This window comes from Lontra canadensis, unplaced genomic scaffold (assembly GCF_010015895.1).
Source record: "Lontra canadensis isolate GAN:19392208 unplaced genomic scaffold, GSC_riverotter_1.0 scaffold1, whole genome shotgun sequence".
In the NCBI taxonomy this organism is placed as follows: Eukaryota; Metazoa; Chordata; class Mammalia; order Carnivora; family Mustelidae; genus Lontra; species Lontra canadensis.
Window position 1 is genome coordinate 4,908,859 of NW_022630995.1, and position 18,514 is coordinate 4,927,372.

Consider the following 18,514-nt stretch of genomic DNA (forward strand, 5'->3'; position numbering starts at 1 on the left):
AAAATAAACTCAAAATGTGTTAAAGACCTAAATGTGGGACCTAAAACCATAAAACTCCTAGAAGAAAACATAGGCAGTAATGTCTGACATCAACCTTAGCAACATTTTTCTAGATATGTCTCCTCAGACAAGGGAAACAAAAGCAAAAATAATCTAACGGGACTACACACACAAAAAAATAAATAAAAGGCTTTTGCATAGTGAAGAAAATCAGTAACAAAATGAAAAGGCAACCTACTGAGTGGGAGAAGGTACGTGCAATATATCATATATATATATATATATATATATATATATATATATATATACACGCAAATATATATATGCAACGTATCTGATATATCAGATAGCAGGTTAATAGCCAAACTATATAAAGACCTTACACAACTCAACACCAGAAAAACAATCCAATTAAAAATGGGCAGAGGATCTGAATAGACATTTTTACAAAAAAGACATGCAGAGGGCCGAAAGACACATGAAAAGATGTTCAACATCACTAATCATAGGAAGATGAAGATCAAAACCCCAAAGAGACATCACCTCACACCTGGCCAGAACGGCTAGTATGAAAAACACGGGAAGTAAGCAGCACAGGTGAGGATGTGGTGAGAAAGGAACCCTTGGGCACTGTCGGTAGGAACGCAAATGGTGCAGCCAGTGTGTACGACAGTATGGAGGTTCCTCAAAACCTTAAAGACAGAAATATGTACAATCCAGTAATTCCCCTGCCGGGTATCTACCCAAAGAAAATGAACACACTATTCAAAAAAATGTATACATGCACCCCTATGTTTACTGTAGCATTACTTGCAACAGCCAAGAGACAGAAGCAACCCACGCGTCCACCAATAGATGAATGGATAAACAAGGTGTGGTATAGGTAAATGGAATGTTACTTAGCCATAAACAAGTATGACACCTCACCATTTGTGACAACATGGATGGACCCAGGGGGTACTATGCTAAGTGAAGTAAGTCAGGTAGAGAGAGGAAAATACCATATGATTTCACTTATGTATGTAATCTAAAAAACAAAACAAATGAACAAACAAAAAGGCAAAAATGACCTATAAATACTGAGAACAACATGGTGGTTGCCAGAGTAAGATGTTAAGAGTGTTAAGTCCTAAAAAATATTAAAAACCACAATAATGAAAAATACAGTGATAAGGGAGCGTGGGGGAGTAACGATTTATATGGAAGGCCTCTCTATCTGGGTGATATTTGAATGAGGAAGTGAACCGAGCCAACAATCAAAGAGCATCATAGACAGATGGGACAATGAGTCCAAAGATGAGAGAAGGGAGAACACTCAGTGTGTGTGAGGAAGGGCACAGAGGCCATGTAGCTAGAGTAAAGGAAATAAGGGAAAGAGTAATAGAACCAGCTGTAATATGTCAATAATTCATCTTTAATAATTATAATTATAATCATCATTGGAGTCTTTCATACACAACTTGTAAACTAATACATGAGGGGGAAAATTTGGAAAAATTTCAAATTCATTACTGTGCAAAAATTCTCTATGTCTTAGTATTTTTCTTCATATAACCAAAGAGTTCTAATTATTTCAATAATGCAAGCAATCCTCTTACATACGCCATGCCAATCTATGAATTAAAACTATTTCACATTAGGTTTCAATAAGTTCACGTCCACTAGTCTCAAATATGATACAACACCAACTTCCACGCAGAAAGCGGTGTCCTACTCAGCAGATGGGAACACTCTTCGGATCAGGCTGCGACCACATCCTTTCAACAATACTCCAACTGCAGCACTGATGCTCAATTCTACGCATTCAGAGGAATACACATTAGTGAGTCTATATTCCTAATCACGTCCCTTTTCTATCAACCCACCAATAATTTAGCATGGTTTAAAAGAATTTAACTTTCTCCGTATATGCCATAATACCCACCCATGGGTTAATATGTGTAATAAAAAATGAATTCCCTTAAGTCAAGATATTCTTCATACTCCTATTTTTTTGTTTAGTAAGTGCTAAAAGACAGATTAGCAACTTAAAATCTAATTTATCAATAAAACATATCTATATTAGAGATGAAGAAATTTCAGGGGGCACTTACATTGGAAGAAAAAAAGCTAGTTGACAAGCAAAATGAAGCCCATTTTCTTCCAAGAAATGCCTTTTTTTTTTAAATAAAAAAGAAATAATACTAGGAAAAGCAGACAAATATGCATTTGAAAAATAGAGAACTTGCCTACAGTTACGTAAGCAATTAAAATAAAGTGAATAAAAATGCAGCATTAAACATGCTGCAAAATGTGCACACTCAATCCAGCCAAGACAGTTACACCCACTCCCATTAGTAAAACAAAATGTAAGACAAAATGGGAAACTAATGAGCTCAGCTGCAGGGGCCTGTTTGTTTGTTTTTTAATTTCATCCATTTGCTCAAAACGTAGTTTCTATTTTACCCTAAAGTCTTTTGTTGGATATAAGGGGAATTAAATGTTCTTGAACAAAAATCGGAATAAGCTCTGAAAATGCGTAATACAAGCCTCATTTGTTCTAACGCACATCTGGTGTGTTCTGTTTTAACATTTTTGACAGGTTAATCGTTTGTCTTCGTGTTTAAAGAACACAAATGTTTTGCCAGTGCTGTTAAACAGATCCTGGGGCGGGAAAGGGGTGGTGGTGAAAAGACAATGTTCGAGGAGGAGAAAGGTCTATTTTTTCAAGATGCTTTGTTAAAGCGAATGGACTGGGGGTGGAGGGGTTGTGTGCAGACACTATATACCTAGGAAACTTGACCATGGTATACAGAAGCTACAACTCATTATGAAAGTACAAATAAAGTCAAGTCAATTTAAAAAAATAAACAATTTAAAGGGTCACTTTTCTTATTTGAAATAAATAAATTATTTGAAAACCTTCCTGGTGAAAAAACAATAGTCTCAAGTTCTATGATGAAAACGGTAATAAAAAAATTCAAGGTTAACGAATAAAGAAAATAGAGACCAAAAGGATTACTTAGAGAATGAAAAAGTAGCAAAGGTGACAAAGTTAACTTCTGTCAAAAATCACGTCACCATGCAAACCAAGGAGATGACTGGATACTGATATCTGGTATTCAGTTTCACTTTTAATTGACTATATTTAGTATTGTTTGGTTTTGGTGAGCTTGAATTTAACTGGAAACAAAAAAATTATGAGAAATATTTTCATCAAACTCAACTGTAATTCTGGTTTAAATTTTAAAATAATGTTCAGTTTCAGGTTTTACTTGGGAAAGAATGTAAGTTTGATTCCAGGACAACAAATACCCTCATAATGGATATCCCTAATAGAAAGCACCAAACCACAGTCAGATATCTAAAAGGATGTGTTCTTCAATGCAGGTTACCAAAAATAAACAAACAAAATTCTACAACAATAAAAGAATCGGAGAGGATCTTTGAATTTGCTTAAAGTATAGAACACAATCTATAATTCAGGTTAAGTATTATGGCCATAAAGTATGATGAATTAGTTCAACTTGAATTAAAATGTGAACACAAATCTACTAAAACAATTTTGAAATACTTGCTCTGTTTATACTACAAAATCTACCCCAAATCCAGCACACCCAAAACAAACTATGTCAGCAAATGAACTTATCTTTCCTCCCAAATCTATTCCATTTCCATTAATATCAACTTTTTAGGAGATCCCTAGGCTTCAAAATCTCAGCATCATATGACTCCCCCCTTTCCTCCCCACAACCTATCCATTCCCAATTGTTAGCACAAAGATCCAGTGTCTTTGACATTTATCTCCTTACTACAGTCTCATTATGAGGACTTTAGTTTAAATATTACCTTTATTAGTCCCTGGCAATTGCACTTAAACTGTTCTCCCAACTTCTAGTTTTGATTCAGGCCAATACATCTTACAAATTCTCTGCAGATTAAAGCTCTAAGGAACTCCCCACTTTTAAAACTTCTAAGAGATTCCTGCTAAAAAGGGGAATAAAAGTCCAAGCTTCTTAAGATCTTATTCAAGATCCTTCTTGGGATGCCTGGGTGGCTCAGTCAGTAAAGTGGCTGCCTTCGGCTCAGGTCATGATCCCAAGGTCTTGGGATCGAGCCCCACATCAGGCTTCCCACTGAGCGGGGAGGCTGCTTCTCTGTCTCCCTCTGCCTGCTGCTCTACCTACTTGTGATCTCTATCTCTCTGTCAAATAAATAAATAAAATCTTCAAAAAAAAAAAAGAGCCTTCTCAATATGGTATCAATCTTCCAATATGATTACCACTATTTGCTTTGATTCAGCATAGGAGTAACCATTCACTACAAGCCAAAGAGAAGTAACTGATAATTTTTTGTATATAGCCTGTAATATCTGACTTACTTCAATGTATACTATTAATAAATTCCTTCTATCTAAAATAATATCACCCTTAATCCACCCATCCAATTATTCAAGGTACAGTTTTTATGTTTGTTTATTTTATAAGGAGGCTCTACACCCAACGTGGGGCTTCAATTCAAAACTCTGAGATCGAGAGTCACATGCTCTACCGACTGAGCCAGGCAGCTGCCCTTTTCAAGTTACAGCTTAATTTCTTTTTTTAAGATTTTATTTTATTTTTTCTTAATTTATTTTTTAAATTTATTTTCAGTGTACCAGATTTCATCGTTTATGCACCACACCCAGTGCTCCATGCAATACGTGCCCTCCATAACACCCACCACCAGGCTCACCCAACCTCCCACCTCCCGCCCCTTCAAAACCCTATTTGTTTCTCAGAGTCCACAGTCTCTCATGGTTCATCTCCCCCTCCGATTTCCCCCAACTCCCTTCTCCTCTCCTTCTCCCCATGTCCTCCGTGTTATTCCTTATGCTCCACAAGTGAAACCATATGATAACTGACTCCTCTGCTTGACTTATTTCAAAGACTTTATTTTTATTTTTACGTAATCTCTATACCCATCATAGGGCTTGAACTCACAAGCCTGAGGTCAAGAGTCCTATGCTCCACCAACTGAGCCAGCCAGGTGCCCCTCAAGTTGTATTTTAAATGTTTTCTCCTTCGGCATGCCTTCTCTGATTTCCCCAACAATGTGTAAATTCCTCCTCTACCAAACACCTTTGGCATCCTGTGAATTTATCAAATACTACTTCACACTACGGCTATTTATATAGCAACATTACTTCCTACCAGATTCTGTAAGGGGGAAATATACATAATGGGAAAGTTCTTTAAGGGAAGTATCTACAGAGCCATGTACACAGTAAGCATTTATACATGTACGTATATATATGCATATACATGTGTATTATAATATATAAATATACGTACGTTGAATGCTGGCATAAATAAGCATACATATCATATTAATAAAGAAGCATAAAATAGTATGGTAACATACCTAGGGGGTAATAAGTATCATTAATTTCAAACCTAAGTATGGCCTAAATTTAAAGAACTGGTATTATAAAGTAGGTTTTCAAATGATTAGATTACCAATATTAATGCCAAAGGGAAAAAAAAATCAAATCCACGTGTTCTTAACACAACATGAAATTCAAATACCAGAACATATTTACTCTCTATATATATATTCGCAGTTTTGTTTTATAACTAAACATACATATCAGAAAGTTGTTGACAGCGTATTAAAATAATAAAAAGAATTCTCCCTTACTTCGAGTTAGTTTTGGAAATCTTTTTTTCAGCTTTTTCTTTAATGGATTAAGCTCGGGCATTATTTCTGGAACAGCTACATAAAAGTCTGATTGAATTTCATCATCCAAAATCTGAAAATCGGGAGAAAAGATTAAACCTTAGATTATATGAAAAGGTTTATCCTTCTGAAAATTAAGTATAATGTAGTAATTTCCCTTATAATTTAGAAAAAAGACATTAAGCACAATTCTTTCCTTCAAAGATCCTACAAACACATTTACCAATTATGAAAACCATTAGAACCAAAACATTTTCTGATGTTCTCTTTTAAAAATAGCCACATCCTTTTAAACAACACAAAACAAAACAAAAACCATTTACTAGGTTTAATTCTTCTGTGGGGTTATGTTAGGCAAAAGCGTAATAAACTAGAAGATAGCACTGATATGCACATGGCTCATATACTTCTACAAAGTTGAATTCATCTGTCCATTAAAACTGAAGACACAATGCTGAAAATTTTGCAATATATCATATGTAAAATTAATAACACTCAAATCACTAGCAACCAAATCACTAGCAACCACACTGCTTTCCTAAATTCAGAGCATCAAGAGAACTAATCTATAATTATTTTCACAAAGAACTGAAACTAAAATTCTATTTGCCTCCAATAACTAAAAATAAAAGAGACGTGGGATGGTCAAAGACAAATTCTTTTATAATTTATTTATCCACACTCTAATTCCATTTTAATAGCAAAAGGAATAATACTCAATTTTTAAAAGACAGTTTTAATTAAGTAAGGCAAACATCCGAAATAATTATTAGACTACTATAGTATATTCCATTTAAACATGTAGTTGCTCACAAAATGATTACAAAAACATTTAGTTGATTACAAAAAAGCAACTTCTTAGAAAAATACTGCCTGGACAACAAGTATTTCACCAGTGGTTCTTTTTGCACACAGTATTATCATAATATGTCATTCAAAGACGTGGTTTAGCCTTACACAGTGAACCCTAAAATCTTGTACCATGGCAAAATTAAGCACTGATTCTGGAATTTTACCTTCCTGTTATTATTCTTATTTTTCCAAATTCTTTACTCCCTGAATAACTTACTATGGTCCCCTTAACAATAACAACTTGCATTAGATGAGCACTTACCACATGTACATAGCATCTGCTAACATGTCAAATGAGCCAGTCCTTACAATAACCCTATGAGGCCAGTACCAATATTGACCATATAGGAAACTGAGGGCTGAGGGCAGATTAGTCAGTCTGTGCACTTTTAAAGAGCAGACCCAAATTTCAAACACATGCAATGTGGTTCCAGAACCCAGGGGTCTTATTCATAGAAATATGAAAACAGAGGCAATTTTGAAACATCAAAGAATTACATGTGAAATTTCTACTCTAAGAACTTTCAATATGGATTTTATGACATACTCCTTTAAATTTAAAATTATGTTTAAAAGTTATGTTATCGTTAACCTTAAGATCACCTCTTGGAAGAATATAAAATGATATAAATGAAAACCATGCTTTAGAAACAAGTAAAAATGAAGTTATGAAACAAAATGAATTTATTAAAGGCCTTACTTAGGAAATGACTATTAGTTCAGTAAATTTATCCTACATTTACATTTTGTAAGTGCTAAGTAAAACCACATTTAACTTAACTAAAAAATACAGAAACATGTAAAAAAATAATTACAGCCATGATGCTACTATTTACCAAAACTGTCTTGAGTTTATCTCATAATCTGAATAGCTTCTAAAAATAACATGGGCGAGGGGCACTGGATGGCTCAGTCGGTTGGGCAGCTGACTCTTGGTTCTGGCTCAGGTCTTGAGCTCAGGGCAGACTCTGATTGAGGATTCTCCCTCTCCCTCTGTCCCTCGCCCTGTTCACGTGAACACTCTCTGTCTCTCTCTATCCAGTTAAAAAAAAAATAAATTAAAAAAACCCTAAAAAATAAAAATAAAAAAATAACATGGATGAGCTCTGAAAGATTATGCTAGTGATGCCTTATACAGCTGGCATTTTCTCTCTAGTCATCAATCACCACTGGTACCCTTAAAGAGAAATTCTGTACCTGTAACATTCTATTTACCAAATAATTTCAAAATGTGCTTGGTTTTCTTATTTGGGTTACTTTTTCAAGTATGTTTTATTTAATAAACTTAATTCTACAGAACACATCCTGCTCCCTTACCATTTTTTTTTTTTTGAGAAGTAATTTCTTGCTTCACATTTAACTTCATTTAAACTCTATTGTTGTTTTGACAGTTCTACAAGACACTCTTATGCTTTCAGGAAAAAAAAAACAGATGGAAGGTGGTACACTAACTTAATAAGATGAGTTAGTTCTCTGGGCTCTGGAAACTAAGCTCTATTTTCTCTAATTCCAAAGAATATGTGGTATTGCTTATTTTTTAAAAATTAAAAGAATTTTAATAATTTTATTAAAGTTTATGATACATGGTACCACCCTCAGACTTTGACCCAGAGTCTCAACGAAAGCATAATCTCTTTGTATTTTCCATTAGTGCTACTCCCAAAAGCCATTTTGGAGACTCTCCTTAAAAATCCAGAATCCCCACCACATTTAGAGTAGTACTGGGGTGGAAAAAAACAAACTACAAGCACTCTTGTACATCCCAAAGGAAGGCCTAGTTCAAACTTTCCCCAAATCAAAATCTGGATACGGAACAAAGAGAAATTTTCAAATCACTTTCTCCTGTTCTAAAAACAAAAAGGTTTTCTATAACTTTTTTCTTTTTTTTTTCTTTTAAGAGTTTATTTGAAAACAGAGAGAGAAAGAGAAAGAGAGAGAGCATTTTGGGGGGTGAGGGGGGGCCCAAGCACACTCCCCGCTGAGCAGGGAGCTTGATCCGGGACTCCGTTCCAGGGCCCTAAGATCATGACCTGAGCCGAGACGCTTAACCTACTGAGCCACCCAGGTGCCCCGTTTTCTAGAACCTTCAATTAAATTTAGAAGATTTTAGACACTATTAAGGAAAATCTCTTGTATTTTTAAAAATAACGTTCAAAATTCAACAGCCATGCCTCTTCTTCTCACCTCTTAAAAAACAAAACAAAACAGGGACGCCTGGGTGGCTCAGTTAAGGTTAAGCAGCTGCCTTCGGCTCAGGTCATGATCCCAGCGTCCTGGGATCGAGTCCCACATCGGGCTCCTTGCTTGGAGGGGAGCCTGCTTCTCCCTCTGCCTCTGCCTGCCATTCTGTCTGCCTGTGCTCACTCTCTCTCCCTCTCTCTCTCTGACAAATAAATAAATAAAATCTTTAAAAAAAAACAAAAAAACAAAAAAACAAAAAAACTAAAAAACATCAATCTGGTTGCAAACAAGCTCCACAAATTCTTTGTTACTTTCTCAACGCAATTTCCATAACCTCTCATTGCCTCATGCTGAGCCTATACCACTCTGAAGTCGCTGGAAAGTAAAAGTTAAGAGTAATCAGAAGTATTGTATTACTACGGAGGTCAGATACTATCCTTTGTGATCTATAAAGTTAATCACATTTTTCACTCGAAGGCAAAACAAATATTTGATCTTCAAAACATGAACAGTGATACTCATGAGTTCTACCTTTTAAACTTCATCTTAAATCTCATATTCAAAACCACAAAGAGTCATATTGCCCTTTCCAGTCTACCTACAAAAACTCTCACAAACATATAGGAAGCAAGGGTTAAAAAAAATCATGAAATAAATCAAGCATAATTAATATCGGACTGGTTAGTTTTTTTCTTAGCTTGATTTTGAGACTCAAAAGGAAATTTTTTTCCCTGTTTTCCAAAACTTTATAACCATCTGTCAAAAGATATAGGCATAGCGGTTAGGTTCTACATGAACTAAATCAATGGATGGCAAAGACAGCAATTTCTATAACTACTGAACATGAAGACAACACTGTACCTTCTGAATCAGATTAATTCCTCCTGCAAACGCAGCTCCATGTTCTTCTGCTATTTTAATCTCGGATGCATTCTACAAAAATACAATAGTTTGAACATCAATCTTTAAACAAATTCAGTCTGATTTCAAGTATTTTGTAAGAAATAGTATCACAGTTCAAAGCAAAAATTATAGTTTTTACTTTTAAGTGAAAATCCATCATTTCTCATTCCAATACATCAGAGATACTGTCTCCTGAACAAGTTTACTTTGTAGGTGACTAAGGCATTTCTTGAGTAACACATGAGGAAATACGTTTGAAATGACATATTAGGAACCTAAGACGTGGCTCAAACTCTTCAATGCCTTCAATACATCATCTTCCAAAAGTAAACGATTAAAGCATATTTAGTTTTGCTAACTTAAATGAAGACATCTTATCAAACCAAAGAGGAAAGTTACTTAAGAAATTATAGAATCAAAACTATATTGTACACCTGAAACTAATATAATACTGTATGGTAACTAACTAAAATTAAACACTTCAAAAAAAATTTAGCCAGTTGTCTGAAAATTCAAAAGAAAAATATACAGTATTAGTTATTTTCCATGTTCCATTTATGCCATTTGGTTTTACTGTGAAATGTTATCACTCCCTTAAGTCACTCAAGTTTTACAGGTTTCCCACAGCTATATTCTCCATTTGTCTGGGGGAAAAAAAGTAAATAATCTCTTCCTTGAAAGCGAAGCAGATACAGAAAAATCAAAACGTTCTACAAAACAAATTCATAAATACATTACAAATGTGTGTAATACAAAAAGACCGATAAAGAGCCATATGACTCTATTTGTTACAGCCTCAACTTTCCTGGTTTTCCAGACCAGGTGTTTTTAAGTGTGGTTTCTAGGTCTTCACAGCACTAACTGGGCCCATTGCTTTAAAATAATTTTATTGGGCACCTGGGTGGCTCAGTGGTTTAAACCTCTGTCTTCAACTCAGGTCATGATCTCAGGGTCCTGGGATCGAGCCCCACATGGGGGCTCCCTGCTCAGCGGGGAGCCTGCTTCTCCCTCTCCGGCTGCCACCGCTCCCCCTGCTTTTGTGTCTACGTGCGTACGTACATGCATGCTCTTCCTCTCTCTGTCAAATAAATAAAAATCTTTAAAAAAAAATTTTTCATTGTTTTTGTTTGAGAATATTTTCAGTAGGAAGCAAGAGCCAGCAGGACAAATTCTTTTTTTTTTTTTCAGTTTCTTGTGAGAAACATAATGTAGCAGACTAATAATGATGAAATTAATATTCTGGTTTAGCTCCTTCTCAAATGACATAACTCAAGTAAGTCATCTAACTGCTTCAAATGGAAAAAGACTACATGAATAGTCTACAAGATATGTAAAAAAAAATGATACGAAAAGTTGACAAAGGTTACTCACCCCTGTAAATACAGCAACTTTATTGATTTCTGAAACGAATGGGTATGGAAAACGAAGAACACTGGCAAACGGCTCCACTTTTTTCTAAATACACAACAATGGAAGAATTCATTCATCTTTTCTATATACCTCACCTCTATAAAAAACAAAACTGATATGCTTTGTTTTCAATGTTTTAATTCTACCATATGTCCTCTAGTCTAGAACTATTCACTGATTACAATTTAAAGCATAAGAGACTATATTTCTTTTGTAAGAAATCATATTGAAAATCTGCATCTCTCTCCCCACCTCCATAGTGCCACAGCACTTGGCTTCTATCTCTACACCATTCAACACAATCTGTCATGTGGTAAGTGATGTGTTTGCACACCCGTATCTTCCCCAGCACCCAGGATAATGCTTTCTACAAGGTAGATATCAATCAATATTCACTACCTTAAATTAAATTCAAAAGAACATGTCATTTTTTTTGGATACCATCAAGGAGGACATGAGCACAGCTGTGCATAATGGATGACAGAAAATATCCAGCTAATATGCTCAGTAGGTCTCTATTAACCCTGAACCTAAGAGAGAACGCCAAGCCTGAAAGGCTCTTCTGAGTGGGTCTATTTTGAAACAACATGGACTGCCCACCACTTTCAGAGATACCTAGGAAGTCAGTTGGAAAATCCAAAACATATATGGCATGCATTTAGGCATCCAAATATGGACGGAGATGCTACAGGGCCTCAGAACGTCTTTGTTCAGTTTTCTAGTCGAGGAACTGTCGAGCACTGTGGCTCATCACAGTCTCAGTGCAAATTTTAAGGTCTAGAAAAAAGGCAGGGTTGTTCCCTAATTAAAACAGATTGAAAGGTTATATTTTTAGCAAAACTTTATTTTGAGTAGAGATAACCTCCTGAGGATTTATTTTCAGACAAAAAGAAACAAACTCTTAAGCACACTTGACATCAGACATGCAACTCAATTTTATTGACTGGCATTCCTTTGCCATTAACATGTCACAACTAGTTTCAGTAAATTTTTCATTAGCAAGCAATCACAATTAAAGCATCCCCTGGGGGAATATTGGCTTGCTGTATAAGCACTCTAACAAAAACAAAAAATGTCTTAGGAAGACAACAGTATCCTTTCAATGTTAATAGTTTACAAGCAGCTTTCACTTATGAAATGAAGCTTGTGGTCCTACAACTCTTCATTATGAGCCACAGTTAACAGCCAAAGAACTCAGGTGTTGGGGCACTACCCCCAGCACAGTGGAAAAGCTGCATATAACTTCTAACTCCCCCAAAACTTGACTACTAATACCCTATTACTGAACAAAAGCCTTATCAATAACATAAACAGTCAACCAACACATATTTGGTATGCTGTATGTATCAGATACTATATTCTTTTGACAAAGGCTAGAGAAAAGAAAATGTTATTAAGAAAATAAGGAAAACACATTTATAGTAGTGTACTGTCTTTATCAAAAAACTCTGCATGTGGGGCGCCTGGGTGGCTCAGTGGGTTAAAGCCTCTGCCTTCAGCTCGGGTCATGATCTCAGGGTCCTGGGATCAAGCCCCTCATTGGACCCTCTGCTCGGCGGGGAACCTGCTTCCTCCTCTCTCTCTCTGCCTGCCTCTCTGCCTACCTGTGATCTCTATCTGTCAAATAAATAAATAAAATCTTTAAAAAAAAAAAACAAAAAAAACTCTGCATGTAAGTGGATCCTCACAGTTCAAACCTGTTATTCAGGGGTCAACAGTATATCAATGGTTAACTGCGAAAGTGATCATCTTGGGTACTTACAACATTTTTAAAATAAAAGAACCAACAGTAACACTGTGTTATAAAATAAAATTACAGCATGGCTTGTATAAACTGCTTCTAAGAAATAAGAACTTAAGAAATAAGATAGACCTTGATTCAAAACCTAACTCCACCTCTTATTTTGTGACCTTGAACAAGTTACTTCAGTTTCTCCGTCTCAGCTTCCTCTTTTGAGGTTATTATAGGATTAAATGAGAAAATGAATGAAAAGCACTTAGCATTGTGGTGGGTACACAGAAAGTTTCCTGTAAATGCTGGCTGTGATCATTAAACATTTACCGAGTCCTTTACATGCATTATCTCATTTAATCCTCTTAAAAACTGTATGAACTGAGCATTTTTAAAAAATGTTATTCTCTAATTAGCAAACCTGGCAGGGAAAGCCACATCAGGACTCAGAGACGAAAGCAGAGACCCAAACATCAGCTGGTTTTTCCTTGCCAGACCTCATCCATGCCAGCTGTGTCCCGCTGTAGAGACACAGTTTCCTCTTTAAACCTGATTGCAGGTGAGCTGGTTACAAACCGGCCCCACTTCATCCAAGGACCAAGCTCTAGGGCTTTCACAGCATCCTCAAGTTTGAGCATCCCTCCTTCCTGCTGCTGACGGCGCCATGCAGCCATGGACTGCAGCACGCACCTTGCCCTGGACTTGCACGAGTAAGAGTCATAAACCACGACCTCCATGAGGTCCGAGGGTTCCAGAATCTTTAGCTCGAGCACGACTTTGCTCACTTGCTTAATGTACCGGATTCGATCCACGTGGGCCAAACAGAGCTTCTGAGAGGTGCATCTGGACCTGCAACACCTCAGGATCTTTCAAGTCTTTGGGAGCTTTCACCCACAGTGGAAGGTCTTTCTGTTCTGGTAGCATCCCCATCTGGAGAGCCTCAAAACTGAACTAAGCATTTTATCTCTCTTTACAAAGAGGTGTTAAAAATAGATCTGAAAAGGTTAAACCAGAAACCCAAAGTCAAAGAACAAGGATTCTGGCCTGTACTGTAATCTGACTCCAGAGGCCCCGCTCGTAAGCACTACACTACACCACCTCCTTCCAAGTGTCCAACTAGTGTTGTTGCTAAGGCTGTTAAATTGTATTCAAAAATCTGTACCTTCTAGTTTGACCCAAAAAAAGACATCCTCGGAATAAAAACTGAAATGCCATTTCCACGAAAATTAGATCTCTTAAATGAGGCAAAATTAAGCGTTGTACTGGAACTCAACTCTAATTCAGTATTTTTACTACTTTTAGAGTTTTATAAACAAAAGTCATCCAGGGAACTGCATATAAAGAGATAAAGCAGAAAAATTTTAGTTGAAGCAAGAGTGAGGGGCTTGGTACCCTACTCAGGCAAACTTAGTCTCAACGCAGGACTCTAAGGAACATACTCTGATTTCAAACCCTCATTTACAGAAAAGGAACAGGACACCCAGGCAGCTTAAGTCATTTTTCAAAGTTACAGTAATACCTCAATTAATTTTAACACCACTTTTGCTCAATTTATACCAGTGATTTTCAGGTGAGTAGGAGATAAGTGTTCATCGACTCTGCAGAATATGTTGAACATAATTTTATATTTGGAAAATAAAAACAAAATTTTTCATCCCATAGTCTAGAAAGAGTGTAACATTTCCCAAAAATTATTATAGGAAACAAGAAACTTTAAAAATTAAGAAACAGCAATTCATACAGCCCCTCCTCACAAATAAATTTATTTTAGTTGACTCTACATACCTTCTTCTCCAGTGCCATATCCAGTGTCAAATCAAGATAAACACCTTGTTTTGGATTAGTAAAGTCTAGAATTTGAAATTTCTTAAGTAACTGAATAGCTTTCTCCACCTCATATATCTGCCTTGGATACAAGCGCTTTAAGTAGACATCATCCTCAGGTTCACCTTCCATAAAGGAGTATGACTTTATTTTTTCAATCTCATCTTTTTTCTCTTCTAATGCTTTGCCTTTCACACTTTTTTTCGTTTTCTTTGCAGGCCTTAAAAAAAGACAAATTCAAGATCAGTTATCTCAACACATATTCTAAGAAAAAAAATTTTTTAAAGACAATATAGGGGTACCTGGGTGACTCAGTTAAGCATCTCCTTTCAGCTCAGGTCATGATCTTAGGGTCCTGAGATCAGGCCCTGCATTAGGCTCCCTGCTCAGCTGGGAGCCTGCTTCTCCCTCCCCTCCCCACTCATGCTTTCTCTGGCTATCTCTGTCGCTATCTTGGTCTCTCTCAAATAAATAAATAAAATCTTTACAAAAATAAAAAATAAAGAGCCACTGTATAGAAAGCAGAAAAAATAAAAGATAAGGTTTATTTTTTTAAGTTTATTTTAATTCAAAACCACAGACTGCTTTACAATGTTTCTCGTTGAACAAATATTAAGTGAACTTTTATACTGTTCGCAGTTGATGCAAAGTTGGATAACACACTGATGCTGCTTTCCAAAAATTTAGAGAAACAGGAGACAGACATGCAAACAGATTTCAATACAATGGGTAAGTACTTTGACAGAATGTCATCAGAGCCGTAGAAAAATCCAGTTGAGGAAGTTAGGGATATATTCTGGAGGAGATGACCTTCTAATATCAATTCTTGAAGGATAAGGAACAGTTAGCCCAAGTACATACCCAAGCGAGACAAAAACATATGACCAGTGAAAACATGTACACAGATGTTCATTGTGCAGCATTACTCATAATAGTCAAAAACTGAAAACAACCCAAATGTCCAATAACCTAGATGAACAGATACAAAAATGTGATACATCCACACCTTAAATACTAATCAGCAGTGAAAAGGAATGAAGCACTGATACAAGCTACAATAAGTATAAACTTTGAAAACATTATGCCAGTGAAAGAAGCCAGTCACAAAAGACCACATATTTTATGGTTCCATTTGTATGAGACATCAAGAATGGGTAAATCCACAGAAACTGAAAGTAGATTTAGTGATTGTCTAAGGCTGGGACAGGAAGGTAGAAAAACGGGGTATAACTGCCAAAGGGCATGAAGTTTTAGGGGAAGTTAACAAAAATATTCTAAAAATGACACCGTGATGGTGGCAAAAGTATGAATATACTAAAAACCATTGAATTGTACACTTTAAATGGGTGAATTGTATGGTATGTATAGTGTATCTCAACAAAGCTATTATCTTAAAAAGGAGAGCTAGCCTGGCAAAGAAACGACATAATAAATGTCAGCTCAGGTCATGATCTCAGGGTCCTGGGATCGAGCCCCGCATCGGGCTCTCTGCTCAGCTGGGAGCCCGCTTCCCCCTCTCTCTCTCTGCCTGCCTCTCTGCCTACTTGTGATTTCTGTCAAATAAATAAATAAAAATCTTTAAAAAAAAAAAAAAAGGAATGAGTCATGAAACAGAATACAATATAAGGAGAGCTATTATAAACGCTAACTGATGAGAGCTGACGGGAGCAAAACTTTTCTCTAAGGGACAAGTCAGCAAATATTTTAGAGTCTCTTAATATTTCAATTATGCCACTGTAATGTGAAAGCAGCCATAGACATTAGAAAATGAATGAGTGTAGCCATGTTGCAATAAAACTTTATTTATAATAGTTTTTTTATCATAAAAAAACTGTATTTATGAACAAATGGCTTAAATTTCATAATTTTCATATGTCACAAAATACTGTTTTTTCTCTTTTTGTCCAATCACTTAAAAATATAAGAACCATGTTCATGAGCTATACAAAAATAAATGGTAGAACAGATTTTCTGGCCCACTGGACGTATTTTGCTGACTCCTGAACTACAGGGCAAAACAGAAGGCAAGAAACATCAGAAGATGGGGCTGGAGAACCTACATCATAAAAGGCTTTCACTGGAGGCAGTGAGAAGCCACGAAACAGGAGTGACACCTGTATTTCCCGTAGAGTATTCCAGCCACAGTTAAGAGACAGAGTAGAGGGAAGCTGGACCGGAGACGACATAAAGACCAACCCCACCTTTTCTTCTCAGGGAGAAAGGACAGCCTCCAGAACAGTGATGGTAATAGGCTGGAGAAGATGAGACATTAGATATTCATAAATAGTGCAGAAAAACAAAGATGAAAAAAGAAGACAATTTTTATACTACATGTCCTGTGTTTCTGGCTTGGGTAACCAGATATAGCATAGTATCATTGAGACCAAAAATAAAGAAGGCAAAACAGGTTTCTTGTGAGGGAGGTATTCAGAGAGGAGTTCAGTGTGGGGCAATACGAGTGTGGGGCTGGCGGCATCACTGACCCAATCTTGATCCCCTTTCTTCATTCAAAGCCTCTGCTGAGTGACTTTGCAGCTCCTCCCATTTAAAGGGGTAGAGCATATTTTTAGCACTCTGGTCATGTGACTAGTTTGGCCAATATAATAAAGCAAAAGTGACAGTTCCCCTGCCCTAAGCTTAGGCGGATAAGAAGCTTCATATTTCCACTTGCATGCTTGTATTTCTGCCATTTCCATAAGAACATGCTTGTGCCACCGCAAGGCAGGAGAATAAGAGATACTGAAACAGTTGAGTTGAGAAACAGTTGAGAAACAACAGAGCCCCAGGCTAGACAGGATAATTCACTAGTGATGCCAGACTCAGAGACATGCAGCAAGCCCAGCCAAGTCCTACAAGACACCCACACTAACCGGGCTTAGATCAGCTGACCCACAGAAGGTGGGCAATGATAAGAGTTCTTGAGTGGTCTGGTATATAACAAAAGCTAACAAGGTGTTTACTAAATATCTAGGAATCCATTCAACAGGTAAGATAAAAGAGCAGATAAGAATTTCAACCTAAGAAGACAGAAAAAAAAAAAAAGAGCTAGAGATGATGTATTTTCTCAACACTATTTCAAATCACACCTATAATCTTTTATCCAGAGAGTTTTAAATCAGTTAAGTAGTATTTCTAGAAAAAGGTTTGAGTCCTGTTGTAGGTAAAATAACGGCTTTCCAAGGATGTTATATCTACTTGGCAAAAAAGGCTTTGCGGAGGGACGCCTGGGTGGCTCAGTTGGTTAAGCAGCTGCCTTCGGCTCAGGTCATGATCCCAGCATCCTGGCATCGAGTCCCACATCAGGCTCCTTGCTCGGCAGGGAACCTGCTCTCCCTCTGCCTCTACCTGCCTCTCTGTCTGCCTGTGCTCGCTCGCTCTCTCTCCCTCTGTCCCTGACAAATAAATAAATAAAATCTCTAAAAAAAAAAAAAGGCTTTGCAGATGTGCTTAGGGCCAAAGACTTTGAGATGCAGAATCCAGGCGGCCCATCTAATCACACAAGTCCTTGAAAGCAGAGAAACTTCCCACCTACATCTGAAAGAGATGGGAAAAGACAGAAGAAATTTGAGTGTGAAAGGGAATCTGCCATTCCTAGCTTTGAAGATGAAGGAAGGGGGCCACAAGCTCAGGAATGTGGGTAGCCTCTCAAAATTAGGAATGGAGAAGAAACATTTTCCCCTAGAGCTTCTAGAGAGGAAGGAAGCCCTGCTGAAATCTTGATTTTACCCCAGTGAGATCCATGAGAGATTTGACCTACAGAACTACAGGATAAAAAATTTTTGATGTTTTAAACCACAAAGTTTGTGGTAATACATTAACAGAAAACTAATACAGGGTCCTATAAAATTTATGTGAAAGAAACGGATGACAGTAGGGCACCTGGGTGGCTCAGTGGGTTTAAGCCTCTGCCTTGGG

At 36.8% G+C, this 18,514-nt stretch overlaps 1 protein-coding gene and 1 pseudogene across 1 annotated transcript in view; both read right to left on the minus strand.

Annotated features, from left to right (window-relative positions):
* Positions 1 to 18,514, minus strand: part of MRPL1 (mitochondrial ribosomal protein L1) — a 102,326-nt gene that overhangs the window by 59,610 nt on the left and 24,202 nt on the right. The window contains exons 3-6 of the mRNA XM_032883241.1: positions 14,561 to 14,819; positions 11,005 to 11,088; positions 9,592 to 9,663; positions 5,659 to 5,770 (exon numbers count right to left, since the gene is read on the minus strand). Coding sequence (XP_032739132.1) covers positions 5,659 to 5,770; positions 9,592 to 9,663; positions 11,005 to 11,088; positions 14,561 to 14,819 — 527 coding nt within the window. The remainder of the gene's footprint in view (positions 1 to 5,658; positions 5,771 to 9,591; positions 9,664 to 11,004; positions 11,089 to 14,560; positions 14,820 to 18,514) is intronic.
* LOC116871268 lies at positions 13,249 to 13,726 on the minus strand (annotated as a pseudogene).